The sequence below is a fragment of the Melanotaenia boesemani genome, chromosome 13 (assembly GCF_017639745.1).
Source record: "Melanotaenia boesemani isolate fMelBoe1 chromosome 13, fMelBoe1.pri, whole genome shotgun sequence".
NCBI classification, from domain to species: domain Eukaryota; kingdom Metazoa; phylum Chordata; class Actinopteri; order Atheriniformes; family Melanotaeniidae; genus Melanotaenia; species Melanotaenia boesemani.
The window spans coordinates 21,766,350-21,788,185 of record NC_055694.1 but is presented as its reverse complement, the minus strand read 5'-3'; the positions used below and the strand labels follow the sequence as shown (position 1 = coordinate 21,788,185).

The 21,836-nt window shown below is 37.1% G+C and overlaps 1 protein-coding gene across 1 annotated transcript; it reads left to right on the top strand.

Moving 5' to 3' along the window:
- The first annotated feature begins 681 nt into the window (after positions 1 to 681).
- LOC121651112 (solute carrier family 26 member 6) lies at positions 682 to 16,767 on the top strand. The gene is made up of 18 exons (XM_042003016.1): positions 682 to 824; positions 961 to 1,100; positions 1,693 to 1,803; positions 2,089 to 2,237; positions 2,486 to 2,650; positions 2,948 to 3,100; positions 5,154 to 5,236; positions 5,684 to 5,831; positions 6,914 to 7,027; positions 7,189 to 7,266; positions 7,722 to 7,817; positions 7,920 to 8,026; positions 8,795 to 8,864; positions 13,007 to 13,096; positions 13,450 to 13,611; positions 14,150 to 14,204; positions 14,549 to 14,673; positions 16,258 to 16,767. The coding sequence occupies exons 3-18, from the start codon at positions 1,695 to 1,697 to the stop codon at positions 16,285 to 16,287; spliced, it is 1,734 nt and encodes a 577-aa protein (XP_041858950.1). The 5' UTR covers positions 682 to 824; positions 961 to 1,100; positions 1,693 to 1,694; the 3' UTR covers positions 16,288 to 16,767.
- The last annotated feature ends 5,069 nt before the right edge of the window (positions 16,768 to 21,836 follow it).

Sequence of the window (21,836 nt, the reverse complement as noted above, 5' to 3'; positions counted from 1 at the left end):
AAATAATTTATCTTAAGTTTAAGACTCTTTAAAATTAAATAGTTTCATATTGTAATAGATTAAAAAATTAAAATGTATAGCATGATTTCTCATTTAGCCTCTTAGCCTCTTTCTTTTTACCTCTTTCACTCACTCTCTCTTTCACACACACACACACACACACACACACACACACACACACACACACACACACACACACACACACACACACACAGAGTCACACATACGGTATCTCTGAAAGCTGAGCTGGGATAATAGAGGCATTCATAGTTATTGAATGGGGTGGTGAAGGGGAGGAGAAAGGGGCTGTAAACTAGCTTCAATGTGCAGAGTTCAAGGCTGTTCTCCACTTTCCCTGATTCACGTGTGAGAGCTTGCATAGCCGGGTGCTTGTGTTGGCCATAAACATATACACTCTCACTGTCTCTCATGTGAACTGTTTGTACTGATGTGGCTTCTTGCTGATAGATATTAGACAGCCTTCTTCTCTCTGGCTGCTTTGGCTTGTTTTTGTTACCGACACAGTTACTCATTTTTTTCTTTGACCTGTAATTTCATACACACATTTTACACACAAACGCATAAGGGAGTGAAACTCATAAAACAAATACCCGTTGTTCATACAAGAGTGAAGTTAAACTTTACTGTACTGCCAGTTACCTTTGACAGGGATTTCAGATGGACAGCACTGAGCGAAATGGCCTTCTTCACTGCAGGCAGCATAATCTCGCAGTCGCCCTGGATGAAGCGCAGCTGGACATTTTAGGCCAGAGGGTAGAAAGGAAGTCCCTGTCATTTTTAGACAGGTTGAAGGCACAATGTCGGTGAGTTAAAGGCTAGGTTTAGTATTCTGGTCAGCCTGCACTGTCAGTATGGGCCCTTAACCCAACTTTGAAGTGAAAAGATAATTAAAGTCCTAGAGGCTCTGTAGCCTGAAAATCTGTGTTTATGCTCTACTAGGTGTTCTGGTTCCAGGATAAAGAGCCTCCTGCTGGGCTTTTTTCCTGTCCTGTCATGGCTGCCTCACTACTCCATCAAAGAAAACGCTGTTGGAGATATCATATCTGGAGTCAGTGTCGGGATCATACACCTGCCACAGGGTGAGGACACAGCAACAGATAACAATCACACACCAATAAGAGTCTAAAAAGGTTTTCAACTAAAGACCACAAGTAAATTCTTAGTTTTCCTTTCTCATGCAGAAATTTAAGAGTTTATGTTGTAATTTTAAGTAGACATTGAAGCACAGTAGCATTAAAATTTACAAACTATATTTATTAAACCACAAAAGTAAATTAAGATAATTGTTTGATTAATATTTAATGTGTGTAAGCCATCAGCAGTGCAGGTTGTATCCTGTGTCAAAGGGCAACTAGTGCTACATTAAGTGTATAATTTTCAATGAGAATAGGAATTTGGTATATTTAGATTATATCTTTGACGTACAACCTACTTTATATTCATCTCATTTTCCTCTCCTGATAGTTATCTAAAAATTAATGAGATTCAGATCAATGATCAGGTTCTCAAACTACTTGACCTTTAAATGTCAGGTGTCTCTTAAAGATTGAATGTTTTTCATTAACTTTGAGTCTGTAAACTCTTAAAAAAAAAAACTTATTACCTAAGAAATACACATTTAAATTTACTCACAAAAGGACTTTGTCATTCTCTTTTTATCTTCTCCATAAGGAATGGCCAATGCCATGCTGGTAGGAATTCCTCCAGTGTTTGGCCTCTACACTTCACTATATCCCCTCATCATCTACTTTGTCTTTGGCACTTCCAGACACCTCTCCATTGGTAACTATCAAGTTCGTTTGTGTGAATTTTCCTCCAGTATTTTCATTGCTTTAGTGTCTTGTTCAAGAACTGAAAACTGGGTAAAACTGAAAATAAACTCAGTTTTTACTTATTACTGAAAGAGACTTCAAGAAGGTAGTTCTATCATTAACTGATTTTACTTCAGTTTTATAGGTTAGTACTTTTTTATGTGTGTGTGTGTGTGTGTGTGTGTGTGTGTGTGTGTGTGTGTGTGTGTGTGTGTGTGTGTGTGTGTGTGTGTGTGTGTGTGTTCATGTGTGACAGGTACTTTTGCAGTCTTGTCCATCATGATAGGATCTGTGATGGCTAATGTGGAGTTACCTAGCAACAGTGATGAAGAGAGTCAGCTTGCTGTGGAAGCTGCTAAAGTGAACATGGCTATACAACTCACCTTCCTTTGTGGCCTCATACAGGTACACACACACACAAACAAACAAAAACCATGCACATGCTCACATTCACTGCCACACACTTGAAGCTGACTTCTAACCCTCTTGTTCAAAAACAGATTAAAAGTTACAGTCTTCTAGTTTTTTAATTGACAGTAGCAGTCATTATTGAGTGTTCAAGGTTAGAGTGTAATAAGTACAAGCAAAAGCAATAACTTCATGTTCAACAGTCAGTGGAGTTCTTTACTTATGGAAGTGTGTTTTTGCATTAGCTCCTACTGTACCTGCTGCAGGGAGGTGGTGTGTGTCGATGGTTGTCTGATCCTGTAATAAGAGGCTACACCACAGCAGCAGGTCTGCACGTGATCGTCCTGCAGCTTCCACTGATGACTGGAATACCTGCACAGAGACATACTGGACTGCTGGCTTCAGCTTGGGTCAGTTGAAACACTGGCCCTGTCATGCACATACTTATATTAGCTGTGTTCAGAGCTGGTGAACGGAATAGTTCTGACCTGCACATGGCAGGCTAGAAAGAATATAATGTAGTTAACAACTTTTGTTTTTAGAATGGGAAATCTATATTAAATATATTATAAAAATATTTGTTTATTGAGCATTAAAGTTAAATATTTTAGACACAGCATTTGAAACTGGAGAGTATAAAGTGCATGTTATTGTTTCTAACAAACATAAAATAGAAAGTAATTCATTTGTGTGTGTGTCTCCCTTAGACTTTAATGGATGTTCTGTATGGAGCGGCCAGTGCTGCACCAGGAGCTCTGCTAGTCTCCTTAGTTTCACTTGTAATGATAATCGGAGGCAAGATACTAAATGAGCGCTTTAAAAACAAGCTACCTGTCGCCATTCCCTGGGAAATCATATTGGTGAAGCACACATACACACATTTTTACACATACACACACAAGCATTGACATTGGCCATTGACATAATGCACTTCCATGCCCATTGCCTTAATACCAATTCTTTTATGGGTTCATACTCTTGTGTATCACGCATGATGGTTCACTCAAAAGTGGCATCGCTACAAACAGCATATTGGAAACACAACTTGTATGAACTGGAACAAACATCTTTCTCAAGTGTTTTCTTTAAAAAGCTACAAAATCCTTGTCATGGCTTTTATACACACGAGGCATGTTAAGTCAGTCATTAGCTTTCATGTCATCAATGTCGTCTACTGTCTCATGCACTCATTTATTACACCACATAACCAATCATTAAGCCCTCCCGCTGATGGACAGAATGCTTATTTTACAAGTTCTATCATCTAAAAACTATGTGAACAGAGTCCAAAAGTGGCTTAATGAACACCCCTAATGAGACAGAAGATGGGGTTGAATAGTGCAGTTAAATACAACACTTTCAATCATTCATTTTAATTTCAGAAACAATTGTTCAAGATCAACATATGAAAACTTTTACTGTTTTTTTTTTTTTTTCTTTTTTTTAAATTATTAGTATGTTTTAGTTTTGTTTAGTTAACTACGCAATACTTTGACAGTTTTCTCAATTCTTGGAGGGCTTTAAATGGTAAATAGTCTGTATTTATATAGCGCTTTATCTGTACCTGGAATGATACCCAAAGCACTTTACATCATACATCACATTCACCCATTCACACACTGATGGCTGAAGGTGCCATGCAAGGTGCTAACCACAACCCATCAGGAGCAATTTGAGGTTCGGTGTCTTGCTCAGGGACGACTCCACATGAGCTCAACAGGTCGAGGACTGACCCAGTAACTCTCAGGCTACAAGACGACCACTCTACCCAACCGAGCCACGCCGCCCCTTTAGGGCAATAACGTGGCGTTTTTTGTAGTTTCAAATCAAATTTCCTTGATCAGGGTTAGAAAAGTTATCACGATTAGGGCTAAAATTATTTACCCCTTTAATTACAACAGTCACCCTTATGGAGGACATTTTTAAAATTCCCATGCAGTTTCTCACATGACCACCAGAGGTCACATGTTCTTCGACGTAACAATGGATACTTTATGATAAAAAAAAAAACGCATTCATATTAAGGAGGAGTAAGGTCTCCCAAGCACTAAGTTAAAATAAATAAATAAATAAATAAATAAATAAATAAATAAATAAATAAATAAATAAATAAATAAATAAACAAACAAATAAATAAATAAATAAAATATTTACACTTGTGAGATCCACCATTTTGTCCTTACACAGCTGTTAGACCGAGCCACTATATGAAAATAAAACTTTACTCACACACACACACACACACACACACACACACACACACACACACACACACACACACACACACACACTAGACTCTTGTCCATAACATGCATCCAAATGGACAGATGCCACAGTGATGAACTGATGAATGACTCATCATTATATAATAATCTGTTTTTATCTCCTAAACCACAAATCCCCACATACAGCAAATATCCGCACCTGGTTGCTGATTAATCGACATCATGTCTTCTGATGGTGGTGGTGACAATTACAGCAATGTGGCCTTTTTTTCTCCTCTAATTTTGTTTTAATCCAAATAGAAAGTTCAAAGTCTTGTAAATGAACTTTCATTTATAGTCCACAGCAAAGAGACAACAGGAAATGTGAGTTCATGGGACAAAAATCCAAATTCATTATCAGCCAACTGATCATCAGGTCATCTTTCAGTTCTTTTATGAGGATTCACATGGTAATCTGTTAAAAAAATGGATGCATAATGTAGGAAATGGCTTCATGTCCATCTGTGGACCATGAATCTGGCAAGTTATATTCATCTATGTAATTATGATAACAAATTTGTTGCGTGTCCTTGTGGATGTGTTGGAATTGGCTGATTTAATTGGCATTTTAGATGATGAATAGTTTATATTTTTCTTTTCCAAGCTCAACAGTGCAGAAAATGTCACGTCCATTGTTTTTCACCCACAGATCATCCTGGGCACCATCCTGTCAGTGCAGATGGATCTGGCAGGACAACACAGAGTCCAGGTGGTGGGACACATACCCAGTGGGTCAGTAGAACTGGGTTATTCTATGTTTGTCATTCCACATGGAGGTTTTTCATATTTAATAGACATTTTCTGTGTTTTTATGACAATAGATTTCCTGCATTTGTGGCAGAATCTAAACTAGTACAAGTTTCTGTCAGTTTGAAGTATTAATTTGGTTAAAATATTGATCACTGAATTAAGAAAACTGTTCTCTTCCCCCATCTCACACTTTAACCTCCTTATCTCCTCCAATCCATCATCAGAACAAGACTCTGATCTCAAACAGGAAATTAACCAGTAATTTTAATCATATTATCCCTGATAGTGTTAAGACAATTAGTAATTCATGAAATGGCTTAACTTGTAGTTATAATTCTTTATATCACTATATGTAATATTTAATTTATTGAAACAATCAGTAAGTCTGTTTTTAATCAGTCTTTTCTTCCTCTTTATCTCCCTCTCCAGCTTATCTCCCCCAGTCCTTCCTTCTTTGTCTCAGTTTAGAGAGCTTTTTATTCCAGCTCTGTCTGTAGCTTTGGTTGGCTTTAGTTTCCTTACAGCCATGGGCTCAGTGTTCGCCCACAAACATGGCTACCAGGTGGACACCAGTCAGGTACTTTCACTCCAGTTAATACACTTATTTTAGCTAGGATTAGACTTTGTTGTTGGCTGTGTTTTTAAGTATTTCTTTTTAAAAAGTAGGAAAACAATAGACATTCTTTTACCGATGATAAAGATTATTCAAAGGGAATTTGACACAAATAAGAACCTTTTTTTTATTATTATTAAACACAGCTATAACTCAAAGTAATTCAAATGTCAGCTGTGTTATTGTTGGCAGCTCTTTTTCATTTAGAAATACATATCTGAGGTTAAAAGAGTTGCAGTTAATGGGCCTGAAAACATGAAATCCAGAGATAAAAACAAGGCAAGACTTTTAACTGATGCAGAGCCTCAAGGTCTGAAGTGGATCTGACTTTCTTCAGTCTTTGATCCAGTTACTGCAGAATTTATTTTGTGGCCTCATTTTGAAATCTGCTTCAGCCTGATATAGCTCAGAGATTTTGAGTCACAGTTGTTTTGCCAGTCAGCATTCAGGGGTTTTATCAGAGCTGCCAATTAGGACCAAGGTTTTTCTCACATTAGCAATTCAATATCAGCTGTTTGTTTATGAGGTCATGCTGTGGCCTTGTGTTTTCTGTGTATGTTTTAAGAGCATTACACTTACAATTATATAGCACTTTTTCAAACACAAGTGTAGCCCACAGTGCTTTACAAAGCAACAGCTTCCAAAGACACAATCATTTAATATAACAAGGTGCAAGAATTATAAGTTTAGCAGCACTTATAAAATGAGTTTGAAACATGCATTCCTTCAGAGGTTTTGTGTAATTGTTCTTGACAGAATAACTCAAGCTCAACCATGTTAAATGTGTGTGTTAGCAATGAGGACATTACAAATTAAAACACAGTTATTAATATTGCATTTCTGCTAATAGATTCTTTATTATCCTCCAAGAGTCTAGAGGCAACAAAGAAGTATTCCCAAATATAGAACTAAATATGTAAATTAGATCAACAGAGATGAGTAACAGGTTTAAACAACTGCTTTACATCCTGTATGTGGTAAAAACCTGTTCCCTGGATATCCTCTCCATGTTGTACTGAGGACTCAGCTGTCTGTGTCTTAATCAGGACCTGCTGGCTCTGGGTCTGTGCAACACCATCGGGGGAATGTTCCACTGCTTTGCAGTCAGCTGTTCCTTTTCTCGTAGTATGGTCCAGGATAGCATCGGGGTCAAATCACAGGTGCTGTTATCTATTCCAACGGACATCAAAACCCCAGAACACTTTTATCTATGTGCGCTGTTTCAGAAGGAAAGCAGTGAAAACTAATATATAACCTTATTGTTATTGTCTGTTTCCTTTCACTGACTGTCATTTTATTGAGTTATAATGTCTTACTTTAGATGGCAGGTCTGGTGTCAGCTTTGATGATTCTGACCATATTGTTGGAGATTGGTCATCTCTTTGAGCAGCTCCCAAAGGTAGAGTGAATGTATGAGAAAAAACTATTTAATGATCATTACATTCATCAAGAGTTCACATCAGATATTTCTCAACTGTTAGAGCTTCTTAGGTTTTCCAGAAGGCTGTCAGACACTGACATACACACACAAATTGAGAATTGGCACTGAGCCACTAATAGGTCACAATGTTGAGAGAACCAAGCAAAGACAGACATGTTTGTAATGTGTTTGTTATTAACTTGATAACCTACAAGTTATTGTTTGTATTTTTCCATAAACCAGCACTATGACATGTAGTTCCAATCAGCAGAAATGCTCTAAAAAATAATTCCAGGATGTGTCTTAGCCAAATGATCAGTATGGGTTGTGTGTGTGTGTGTGTGTGTGTGTGTGTGTGTGTGTGTGTGTGTGTGTGTGTGTGTGTGTGTGTGTGTGTGTGTGTGTGTGTGTGTGTGTGTGTGTGTGTGTACTAGGCCGTGCTGGCTGTTATCATCGTGGTGAACCTGCAGGGGATTCTGGCTCAGCTTAAAGACGTGTGTCTGCTCTGGAAGTCTGACAGATTGGACCTGGTGGGCTGCAAATACACTTAACAGTCTAAGCCTGTTGCATGGAATAAGTGACGTGTCTCCCTTCTCATCCTGCACCTTCCTCTCCTCTCTTCTTCCATTTAGCTGGTGTGGGTATCGTCACTGATTTCCACCCTCATTTTTAACCTGGACCTTGGTTTGGCTGTGGCTGTCGTCTTGTCTCTGCTAACACTTATCTACAGGACTCAACAGTAATTATCATTTTGCAAACCATAATTTTACATCAAGTTTGGGATGAAAATTGGCAATATCTCCCAGAATATGCTTTGAGTTAAACATCATTTGACCTCCGTTTGAATCTTTTTTTTTTTTTTTTTTGCAGCTCTGACATTTTCAAATCTTTACAAACTCTGCACTTATCATTTTCAGTGACCAAAACTTTCAAAATTCAATAGACAATCATCTTGTTGATGACATCATATGCTAAAAAATGTAACAGATTAGTTTTAGATCTACAAATCTTAACTTTTCTGCCTGTATTTGTTGGGTTATGGCACAATTCAGGATTATGAAAACTGTGCTTGGAGCAATTTTTCAGTGTATGATTTAACACAGGAGGAAATGATTAGTTTGTAAACCAAAACAAGAAGCAGGCAAAGCTCACAAAAAGAAAATAGAAAACACTATTTTAAAACACAATAGAAACAAAGTGCATGTACATACTGTATATCATGTACCGTTTTATTTTCAAAAGATGTCCAGTCATTTTCATTTAAAACAGTATCAGGCTTTTATCATAGTTTCTTAAATTTCAATTGAAACCAGAAAGAATATTTTTTTTAGGTTACACGTGCTGCATGGAATAATTTATTCTGCAACTCTTCACATTTTTCCTCATATATTTTAATAGTTTAGTGTTTCCTTCTCTCATGATTTTTTTCTCATCTTGTCTAACTTGCATGTTCATTAATATTTCTCTCTGTGTCTCTTTCATCTTTCATCTTCTTCTCATCTCCCAGCTCCTCCATAGCTGTTTTGGGTCATATTCCTGGAACAGACTGTTACAGAGACGTGGGAGTCTACCTTGAGGTAAACCTAAACTCTCTTACAAAGAATGTTTCGGCAAATTTCTCCCTGGTTTAAACCAATGGGAAAAAGAAATCAATATCATAAAATGCTAATTCATGAAAATGTTGCCTTACTAAAGAAACAATGGATTCCATCAAATCTGTTGTTTTTTTTTTTCTTTTTTTTATCCATTTATCCACAGAGAAAGTTGAAGTAGTGTGTGTTACATCACCCTTTTAATACCCGAAGTTTACAGCATACTATATTTGTTAGTCAGTGGAGCCTAAACTCTGTATTTGAGTGGAGTCAAAGCAGATTAAACTGATCTGCTTTATATCAAACCAGACCTCAAAGCATAATTTTCTTTTATCTTTTTATCTTCAACTTTTCTTCCCAATGGAATGACTTTAACAAGTCTGATAAAACAAACATACACAAGACTTTGACTGCAGTAAGTACCTTGTGCATTTATGTACATATTGTTTTATACATTGAAAACTGCCCATCGAATGATCTTAGGAAGTTTTGTTGGTATCGCATCATGTATGTTGTTTCAGTTAAAGATCAACAAACAAATAAGCAATATTCAGGATAGTCATGCTTTTTAATGGAAACTTAAATATTAACTTCCCTTTCTCCAATCTTGTCCTTTGTGCTAGCAAACGAAGAGATTTTACAAGTTCATTTTTATAGTGTAAGATTTTGGAAATGTTCTTATGGAAAGACGAGGAGAACAATACCTCTGCCTCTTGTCCATATGATAAACAAACAACAAAAGTCAGGGAGCACATTTAACAAAATATTAATCTGTTAGTTTTCAAAACTATTGGCCTTATGAGAATAGACTGCGTTTAAAACTTTGAATATAACCAATGTTATTATTTTCCCCATTCCCAGTTTTGTATGTCCATAATAGGCCTTTTTCTTAGCTGACTGTCTGCAGCTTTGGCGTCTATCTCATACGTTCATCTTAAACTTTCTTTTATCAACCTGGTCTCCTGGAAAAGATGTCATTTTAAATTAACATAAACTAAAGAAAAGAAAAAAAAAAATCTAATTTGGACTATTTTATATGTAAAATGTGCACACATACAGTGTGCACATGCCTTCCTATTATGTGACTGTATTAAAAACCAAGCCATGTGTTTGTCTCTGTTAACTCTGAGGTATTTTACCCCAGAACTTTGATCATGTATTGAATTTCCTGTCCCTTGTCAGGTAGTATCTAACTGACCATCAGGCTTTGGTGTATCTATAAAACTAACAAAGAGGGGAAATAATTCAGCAAGTCCTCCAAATAAAATTATCCATCATCTGCCTTAACCTTTATTACAAACTGTTAAGTATTGCTGTGCCACAACTCATATTTCATTTCCACTTCCCAACAACATTTTTCAGTGTCTCCTTTAAAAAGTCACTAACTCCTCATAAGGAGGTGGATGGTGCTGCAGGTGGATGATGTGGTTTTATGCAGCACTTCATGCAGTCATTCATGAATTTATTATGCAAGTTAAAGACCAATCTGTGATAATTGTTCTGTCACTTTTGAGTTATACAGATTACTGAAAGACATTTTCACTTCCTGGTTCAGTTCACACAATAATATAATTTAAGGTTAAAAAAATCTTCAAATATATTTTTTATAACAACTATCATATTTGTGGACAAAATCTTCTTTTTTTTAAAGTCTTTCTATCGTGGCCACAGTTATTGCAGCAGTGGTAGTGTGTGTGTTAGAGAGAAGAACAAGATCATTTCCTTTATGAGCATATAGCCCTTGATAAAATCTTGCCTGCAACTGTGTATAAAAGTGTAGCTCTGCCATTGATCCCACTGACATTACATGACTGCTAATGAACTTTACTGACTGCAGGTTGTGTAGCAACATCTGTAAAATGTCATCAGTATGATGACTTCCATTTGTCTTGTATCTGTAGGTGAAATACGTAGGCTGATTCCAGCTGTGTCAGCAGCACTAGTTTGTTGGGTACTGAAGTATAACAACACTGTCAGGATGACACTGAGTTTTCACTTGTTTTCATTTTGAGTTCCATTTCAGCAAATCAGTAATGAATCATTAGTCCCTGATTAGGTATCCAGCCTTTTTAAGACTAACCGGCCATTACGTAATCAGTCAATAATCATTAGCCAATCTATCCGGTTTCACAGGAATGCAAAGCTTAGGCAATCATTAATGAATCATTAGTCCCTGATTCCTTCGTCATCAGTTACTGAGTAACTCAGCCAATTTTGTGGCCCTTTTTGTAAAGTGTTATATATATAACTATATGAGCAATAAAAAGAAAAGTAACATTTATGCACACCTCTCTTATCAAGGTTTCCTTTAAAGTTTCTCTGTAATCAGCCATATACTACAAGGCACACTGATATGTGTTATATTATTCTAACCTCTCTTTCATCATGACAAGAAAAAGCAAAGTAGGACACGTTTGTTTTAGGCATATTGCAAAAATGGAAGAGGCAGTTAGAGACTTTACAAAAGAACTGATGCAGCCCTGTAAAAAACAAACAAAAAAAGCAGTTCAAGTGGTAAATTAAAGCCACTTAGTTTGTCCCTTTTACTGATATATCACTATGTACAATTGTCATTAGGTTATTACCTCTGTCAAGGTGGAGGTTATGTTTTCGGCAGTGTAAGTTTGTCTGTCTCTCCGTTAGCAACGTAACTCAAAAAGGTTTGGATGGACTTTGATCAAATTTTCAGAGAATGTCAGAAATGGAATAAGAGAACAAGTGATTACATTCTGTGGGTGATTCAGCTCACCATCTGGCTCCAGGAATTTTTTTTAAGGATTCTTGACTATTGGAAGATAGGGGTTATTTTGCTGTTTAGTTTCTAACTCGTGAGATAATCCCCAGAATCACTGTCAAAAAAAAAAAAAAAAGGAAGAAAGAAAAGAAAAAAAAAATCAAGATGAAATCATGGTAGATGTTATCATCCGACATTGACCCGGATCATGTTGATATTCTGGATCTGGTGATCCAGATGGTTCAAATTCTAGGGGGTACTGGGGTGGGCTGTTGTGGCTTGGTGGAGGTCTGCGCTTTCTGAGTGCTTCTATTTAATTATCGACCATCAGTGTTTTGCACATCTCTGTTAATGCTGATGGTTTAAACTACATTAAACTACATTAATACAACTTTAAACATACAGTACAGAGAATCTATGTTTTATTATATTGATTAGTTTTTCATTCATTTGTTTTTCTTTGAAATAGACACATTTGACCATTTATTAACGATGAGAATGAGACGTCTAGAGGGAAGATATTTGGTTGAGCTACTAGTAACTCATAGACACCTGTAATGTGACCCTGACTATCTACTGCTTTTCGTAATGGCGTCAGAGGCAACCAGTTGGAAACTACTGGCTTAATCTTTAACATTCTTTAACCTAAAACAAACTGGGAACTTAAAGTCAATGTGAGAAAAAGTCATCATTACACAATTTTTCAGAGCAGGAAATCACAAAGAACTTATTAGTTATTCCCCTACATCTGTTTTACCTGTTTTATTAATGGTCCTAGAGTAGATTGTGACAGCAGAGTTTATCAAACATTTTGAAATCAGTTCCTTCATCCTAAACAATGTGGCTTTAGAACAACAAAGGTTAAGTGTTGGAATTAATTTGATTAAGCTGTAACTCTTTAAGGCTTGATGAGGAATATTTTTGACTCATCAGATGTTTTGGTTTATGATATGTTATGTTGGTTTTGTTATCCATTTTGACCACTTGCTGTGGTGATTGTGCACTACAGCGTTGGGATTTTAGCATGTTGGTCATTTAATTTCTGTTATTCTGATATATTGTACATGTAAAAGTCCAACTAATGACAGCTCATCAGTCACATTCTTTGTATTGAAAATAGATTCAAATATTGTCCCTGTTTAAATAAAATGTTATTCTAATTCTAAAAATAAAAGTAGCCCCAAACAGGGATATTTTAATAAACTAAAATAGCTCCAGAATTTACAATAAATGCTAAGTTTAGATACTTTTAATTCCATCATTTGTGTGTCAGTAATTGTAAACGTGAATTCTGGTTTTCTTTTTTTACTTTGTGTCACTACAGTACCAAATTCTAAATTGTGTGAAATGTGACGTGTTTGTTAAATGCATGCATGTCTTTTGTTTTTAACAGGCAAAACCAATTCCTGGAGTAACAATGCTCTCATGTTCCAGTTCAGTTTACTTTGCCAACTCAGAGCTGGTCTTTACTGAGATCAGACAGGTGATAACACTTGCACTAACCAGTGATTTTTCTGGAGATTTACCCTGATGTCATCATAACATTTTCTCAATCCTTGTTCTTACATTAGCTTTAGCTTAAACCTAGCCTCAGTCTAATCCTATTACTTAATACTTAAAGTGACTAAGTCTTTGCTTCAATTAGTTTTCTCAGCATGTAAATGGATTTATGCTATATGTATGCTTTTATCAGATGGATTTTATAATGTAAGTTTTCCACCTACAGCATGTGTATTAGTATACTGTTACCCTGTAATCCCTCAGGCTGAAACAGAAAACTTTACATAACTCCCAAATTTCAATGTCCCACTTGATTTTCCCTTTCCTTCACCACAGGCAATGAGTCGTGGCCAGAAGGAAAACCCAGCTGGAGTCCATACCACAACCTCTACGACTACTTCCTCCTCCACCCAGAAAGACACACACAGTTATTGCTTGGTCTTAGATCTCAGTTCGGTTGCATTCATGGACTCAGTGGCCATGACAGCACTCTGCAAGGTGAGGAAAGAGAAGCAAGAATACATTTGGTTGACTTTGGCTGGCTTAGATGAACACAAGTTTTATAACTAATTAGTCATCTCATTAATTTATGTGGGTTTTTTTTTTTAGTTACTGTTGTAACACTCACATAACAAAGTTGTTATTCACCTCCCACACTGACTGCATTGTTTCTTGTCTGTCACTGGGACCAGATGTTTATAAGACAAACATTTATACTCACTATTGCTTCTTTCTGCTGGTCAAAGACTTCTGGAGGCCTTATTAAATGACAGAACACTACAATGCATGTACTGTAGTTGAGATAATAAAAAAATTTAAAAACATCCTCTTGAAGTTACACACACAGTCGCAGCTTTTGAGTAGCAGTTACATTCTCGCTGATATGACTCTTATCTCATACTCACTAAACTCATTGATAAAAAGAGAGAAAAATGTTTATCAGCCCCATCAAATGAATATGTGCTTATATAAAGCAAAATATATCTGTGATGTGCAGGATGTTTATTTGTTTTATGTGTGTTTGTGCATTCACCAGGTTGTTGAAGACTTGGACGTGCAGGGTGTCAGTGTGTTTCTGGCAGCGTGCCAAGGTCAGCATCATGTTTCATGCTTTCCTGCCTCCTGCAGTGTGCTCAGTCTTCTATTTCTTTCTTACACACGTATTCAGTCACTCATACACACACATTGCACACTATGTTTTTGTTCTTTTGTCTGCTAGTTTTTCCACAGGTTAGTCTCCCACCAATCCTCCCATTCTTTTTTCTGTACTCAGCTAAAACAATTACTTTCCCGTTGTGGGTAGTGGGTTTTAAATTAAAATACTCACAGCATTAATGATCTAATTCAATGCAGATTTATTCATCATATCAGTTGCATCACCTAAAGATTTAAAAAGTTGGTGTTTGTATTCCTAAAGCTTACTGTGCATCAACAGAAAGAGTTTTATCACGGCTCCAGATTCAAGGTTGTATACCAGACAGCCTGCCCAGCTCCTGTGTCTTTCCATCGGTTTATCATGCTGTCCAGCACTGCCTCAGCACCATGCCCACATCTCTGGAGGTAAAAATGGCCTTACTCTCAAGTTCAATAGAAAGTATTAAATTGTGGTTTAACTTTTAAATGAAAATTTAAATATTTTTTGTTTTTATCTTAGTCAGTATTTTCTTTATTGTACCACTTAGAATACAGATCATTTAAATGTATAATCTATTATGGAGGGTTTGTAGTTAGAAGGTAGGGGGCTCAAACTTCTCAACAATTATGCTCAAAGCTGCCTCACACAGTTATTTGATGCACAAAATAAGTTATAGCAAGACAAGTTGCATATACTCTAAGTGCATGCCGTATTCTCACTGTTTGGGGGTAAATACTGGAAATAGGGAAATTTTACTGTTGATATCTGTGCCGAGGGTGCTAAGAAATAGTGGATAAACAAAACAAACATTATTTTTATTCATTATTAAATAAAGCTGGGCATCAAACGTTACATGTGAAATTGTGAAATAAATCATAAAAATATGGCTTGAATTATCAAAGAACACCTCTCTAAAGTAAAACATTGGTTTGTAAATGCTGAGAATTCATGCATATGTGAAACACACACATTGATGTCTGGTGTCTTTTCTATGGTTTTGGGTTTGTTTTGGTTGACCGTTAAGATATTTGTATATTAACTTACCGTTATGTTTTATGTCGCAAGAGTTTGTTCTTTAGAATATTTTGTTTTGTTTTTCTTCCTGCTCTTGTTTCAACACACCTGTGTAATGATTACCTGTATATTATCCTAGTCTGCTAATGAGCCATGAATTTGAATCAGGTGTGTCATAGCAGGGAGACATCTAAGACCAGCAGGATAGTTTGCCTTGAGGGCCAGGGTTGTGAATCACTGCTCTACATAAAAAAAGAAAAAAAATCCACTTCACTTTGAAATGCATTCACAATAAAAGGATTTAGACTGGTTTTATCACAGACATGAGAACAGTGGCTGTTTTTTTTCAGTCCCATCTGCCAGTTGCCAGCCATGACTTACTGATGCCCAGCCATGGCAGTAGGGATCCAGTCTATAGGTCAAACAAGTCATTTAATTTAGCTCTGTTGGCCTTTCAATTACCCGTGTTGGTTTGTAACTGTCCATATCAGTAATTGGCACTGGCAAGGATATAACCTGTGTTTTTAAACTTGTCTCTCTTAACTATTCATGTTTGAATTGCAGCTGATAATGTAGGTGCTAGTTTTCCATCAGGAAGAAAGGAGATTTTGGTGTTTATCCTTTCACTTCTCTTTATATGAGCTCTCTATATGATATTATTTTACTCAGTTGTGAGCACCAAAGAGATTTCAGATACCCACTATATTCAGAGTAACTCTAGTGTAATTCCTATCATCCTGCGCTATTGTAAGCAGGAAGTTATGTATGTCATAGACATCACTTTTTCTGGCAATGTAAATGTAGAGCACCACTTTAATAATAGCAAGTGATCATCAACACAGCTGATATTTTTGCTCAATTGATTTGGACCATTTTCTTAAAATTGCCTGTCAGGAATGGAGAGCTCTTTTTGGACACATCATGGTTTAATATAAAATGCTGTAAAGCATTTCACCATTTCATATCACCCTTTTCTTTTTAAAATCTCTTCTCAGGAAATCAACTTAGATGTGAGTGAATGCTGAACCTACGATATGACCTCTGCAGCTGAATGTAAATTACAGGACAACAATCTACAGTATGAAAGTTACACATCTCATCTTTGTCCTTTTTTTAAGATAAAAAATACCACACAGACTGTATGTGTTGTACTTCCACTGTACTTCTCACATATTTCCAGACAATAAATATTCATATTATATAAGAGACTTAATACTTAATCATCGACTGTTATATCATGAAGTATTTTCGAGATAATGGAGGACCATCATGAGCAGAAGAGGTTGGTGTCTAACATTTATGTCTAATTTTAAATGTGCCCATGTGTAAAACTTTTTTATTTTGTAGTTCCTCCCTGTGGTGTGTTATTCTGTTTCCAGTTCATAAGGTCACCTGGTTTTAATTGTTAACTCATTTCACCTGCTTCTCGTTAGTTGTCTTCAAGTTATATACTCCTTGGTTTCAGTCAGTGTTTGCCAGTTCCTTGTAATGTCATGTACCCGTCATTTTTCCCTTGTTTGTCGTCACCATTAAAACCTTGTACCTCCATTCCACCTGCCTCTTTATCAGCCTGCATTTGGGTCCTCATCTCCACCTCGCACTATGACAGAATGAACTGGCTAATCATGGACCCAGCTGGCTACCAGCAAACTGGTGGGAATGCTGCTGGGGCTGGGTCTAGGGCCAGGCGGCACTCCAGTGTGATCACCATACTGGGGGACTCGTCTGAGGATACGGCCCACGCCGCTTGGGAACTCTGGGTCTTGTGCATCTGCATTGATAGCTTCCATGACCAGAAGGGGGCAAGGCTCCAAGAAACACCTTGTACCTGTGTTTCAACCAGCCCACATCTCCTATGTTGTCTCCAGCTCCACAGTGTCCCACGCTCATGTCCCATCCAAAGCTTCAGAGTCCCACATCCTGTCCAGCGCTTCAGTGGCCCTTGTCACTGACACCGCCAAAGTCATGTCTTGCTTTTGTTTCCGAGGTGGTCTCGGGATGGGATTTTCCTGATTCAGCTCGAGTCCATGTTCCCAAGGGATCCCGGGATGGGATGCTCCTCATCCTGCTTAAGTCCTTGTGTCCGAGGACACTCCTCCGTCTCCTGTGGTTCCTGTCTCCAAGGAGGTCTGACACACTTCAACTAAAGCTTTTAGAGCCTCTTTGGCCTCAGTCAGGCCATCAGCCGCACCCGGAAACTGAAGTTCCAGGGCTTGGGAATTAACAGATCAACAGATCCACAAACCTCTTGCTGCTGCCAGTATGGAGAGGCTAAGGCCCTGCCATACTATCCATGTATGCCTTTGTGGCCAGGTGCACCTCCATAAAAGCCTCCTCATGCAGGGCACTGCAGTCTCCTTTCTTTTGTCAGATCATTCATCGTGTTTACTGTGTTTTCGTCCATGTAAGTGCTTTGGTGCTTCATAGTTAAAACCTTTATTCCTGCACCTGTCTGCCTCCTGCCTCTTATCACCTCAATCCTCTTATCCACCTCAATCAATGAAAGATTCTACTGTTTATTATTACTTCAGTTTCTGTCTGTCCTGTTTTGAGCTGCACTGTGAGGGTTTAATTGGATCAACTAACAGTGACATCACTGATTTCTTGTGAGGAACAGGGATAAATGATGTGAACAAAAAAATGTGTTTTTTTAGGAGTTACAACATCCACATGACTGCAGACAGTCCTCTAATCCACCTGTCTCCCACTCTGTTCAACTTCTAGTTATTCAAAACTCCTAGAGATATTTAAACTTCCACATGAGGCAGTGATTCATGCCAAACCCTGAGAGGGCAATACATCCTTTTGTGATAAAGAACCAAAAAACAAATCTAAAATGATTGAATAAATTATATTAAAAAGCAATATAGAGGCTCACAGGAGCATTAGTTCTCGTCAAATATTTTAAGATCTTTGTAAGCATGAATGGTTTTATCAGTCTTAAGGTACTGAGGTTGTTTCCCACAAGGTATCTTTAAAAAAAACCAGAAAAAATGGGTTTTCTACTTTCTCATTTACAGGTGTGAATAAAGGTTATTAAATATAAAGTCACTCCTTTTGTCTTTAAGGGTGGTCTCAAATATTATATCCTCTCTTCATATGGGTTCGGGTAGTAGAAGTTTTTTGTTGAGATCCAGTTTTGCAGGTGTTACAGCCCAGCTCAATGATAGCAACAGAAAAGGAGGCAGGCACAAGGTGGTACTTTACAAAAGCATAATTTATTAAGGAAAACTGATTAAAACGTGCAAAGGTCTATATCAGTGATGTAAGTGGTGCATGGACGTATGGGAAGGTATGTGAAACACAACACAAACCAAACATGCTTTGCCTTCACAAAGCCCAGGTGATCTCCCAGCTCAAGTCTGGGAGACACACTGAAATCAGGCTGGTGCAGCTCTGAAATGGGAGGCAGAGCACACCGGGCTCAGGTGTGGCTCGTGACAGTAATCACCAGACGGCACCTGCAACACATTAGTAAGAAATGTGGTGGTGGGGCCGTCACACAGGTCCTGCGTAAAGGTTCCAGAGTACATGTAAAAGAATACGTTGTCTTTTAATATCATTTTCACAAAATATACAGCTGTTATTGTACAAGCTGAACATCCTGGGAACTATTTGTCTTAATAGTTCCCAGGATGGAAAAATATTATTGAGAATTTTAAAGTTAGCTTTGGGGTCTGAAAAATTGGTGAGGTAAATTCTTTACTTTTTAATTTCTAAATCAGACAACAGTTGAATAATGGAGTTTATTTATTTGACCGAGCTGGAAATGATTGATTAGTTAGATGCAGGTGCATCATTTTGTTAGTAATGTTTATCCAAGAAATCTACTCCATGCATATGAAGTGCAGTTAATTGAAATTCAGAAATTTGAATGTTCATATTTTGAACAAGTAGTTTGACTGAAGGAGGAATAGACTTTATTCCCTTGTTATATTGAGTACATGTACAATTTAAATTATACATTATGCAAAATTTTCCTGATCATTTAATACATTTTTTATTGTCTTTTTCCATCCAGTGATCCAGGAACAAAGATCTATTTAGTACATATCTATTATTCCAGATAGGAGTTTGGAGAAGAGTTAAATTGTGCATGTACAAGTTTCCAACATAATACCCGTCTATAAAAAGAGTATAATTTAACCTTTTGGCTCAACTCCTTCTTTACCATGACAGACCGATGCAGAGTCCGCATCACTGCAGACACCGCACCGATCCACCTGTCGATCTCCCGCTCCGTCCTTCCCTCAACTGTGAACAAGACCCCGAGATACTTGAACTCCTCCAGTTGGGGCAGGACCTCATTCCCGACCTTGTGAAAACACTCCATCCTTTTCCAACTGAAAAGGGTAGAGTGAGAGCTGAAGATCGCTGCTTAATAAGGCCAACAGAACCACATCATCTGCAAAAAGCAGAGCCCCAATGCTGAGGCCACCAAACTGGATCCCCCTCAACACCTCAGCTGCACCTAGAAAATTCTGTCCATAAAAATTATGAACAGAATTGATGATCAAGGGCAGCCTTGGCAAAGTCCAACCCTCACTGGAATTTAACTGAGATTTGCAGGTCTGGATTTTATGTTCAATATTAGGATTTTCTCTAAGTTCAACAACTTTAGTTATATGGATTCCAAGATACTTCGCTGAGGGTTTTATGGGAATATTGTAAGCTTCTGTGGGCTCAGTGTCATGTATTGGCATCAGTTCATGTTTCTGGAGTTTTAATGTTAAACCTGATACTTTGGAAAAAATATCAGTTAATTCAAGAACACATGGGATTTGTTTTGTATATATATTTAGGAAGATGGTGGTGTCATCTTCTAGTTGACTAGTTATGATTTGGTCATCAAACATTTCTGCTGCCAAAATGAAGAGAAATGGGAAGATGTTGCATCCTTGTTTGACACCTCTATTAAAAGTAAAATGCAGAGAGGTGCCATGTGGAAGTGCTACTGAGCTTGTTGTACCATTGTAGAAACTTTTTATTACTTTACAGATGTTTGGCCCAGAACCGTAAATATGTAAAACATTGAAAAGAAACTAAAGTTCTGACATATAACAAGCCTTGTAGAAATCCAGGAATTAAATTAAACCTCTCTATCTTCAATCCAGTCACTGTACTTAAGTAAATCCTGCACCAGTCTGATATTATTATGCATGAGGCTTTTGCTCGTAAAAACAGATTGTGTCTCAGTAATTACATCTGTAAGAGCTTTCTTTAGTCTGTTAGTGTAAATATACATCAAAATTTTGTAGTTGAAGTTCAAGAGAGAAATTGGACAGTAGTTATCTAGAATCTTGCTGTCACTTCCTGGTTTTGGTATAAGAGTGATGATACCTCTGTTCCATACTTTCTGGAAGTGAGTGGTTAGAGATTATCTCTTCAAAGACCTGAAATAGGAAGTCTCTAAAACATTCCCAGAAATGCCTGTAAAATTTGGTAGTTATATGGAGGTATATCAGTTTTCAAGCACATGATAGCACCATCGAGCTCTCCTATAAGAATGTTTTTTATCACAGTCTTCCCTGAAATCTTTAGTGATTTGTGGAACAAAGTCTTTGATTTGACCCAGCAGGAGGTCGCAGTCTTGGGATGAAAAGGACGAGCAATAGAGGTTTTGACAGAAGAAGCTGATTTCTTTTGCAGTTAATTTTTGGTTTTTGTACTCTGTCATAAATGATAAGTAAAATTGTATCATCTTGCAAGATCTCTTTAATTTTTACAACAGTATAAATCATATTTTTAAAGGCTTTCCATTAAATTTCCAGTAACCTCTGTGTCCTGTATTTTCAGGGAAAGGTGTTATAGACAGACTAAAGCTATCAGAGAAATTATGTTTTTTGGAGAATTACGTCTGTTTCTAACCAGAAATCTATTCTAGTTTATTTATTTATTTTGTAATGGTGTTTCATTTAATGTGGAACTTATATTTTGCAGTCCCATTTTTATTTCGCTCTTTTCATTTCGGGCTCTATATGAATTATGGTACAAATTTGCTTCCATAGACAGGCATCAATGCTAAATGTCTGATAAGTCAATAGAGAGGAGTTTGGTGAATAAATTCATCACAGTTATAAATAGAAATGCCTATTTGTATTGATCTCATAAACCAGCTGATTGTATTAATGAAACTACTGTATCATAGGAACAAGGTTCAAAAGTTCAAAAGTATTCATTTGGCTGAACTGAATCTGAAACATTGCTCTTTCAGTACTGATAATCTGGACGTGGCTTTGCCATGCAGCAGCGTCCATTAGAGCATTTAGAGATTATGATGCTAAAACACTGACAGAAGAACATCAAAGAGGTAATTTTCCAGAAACTGTTAAAGACTATAACTTTTAACTATACTCTGGACTTTAAGTGTAAATAAAAAACAGCTTGACCCAGAGTGCATATGATTCATTCAGCCTTCATCTCTTTCTCCCATGTAGCAGTGGTGCATGTATCAGTGAGCTAAACTGATTCAGTGGTTGTTTAGAATTATTTGCAGTGCAGTGGATAACTATAAATAACATCAATTACTCTGCAGCTGGTCATAATACACAAGTTTTGTTGTCAGGGGTCAATG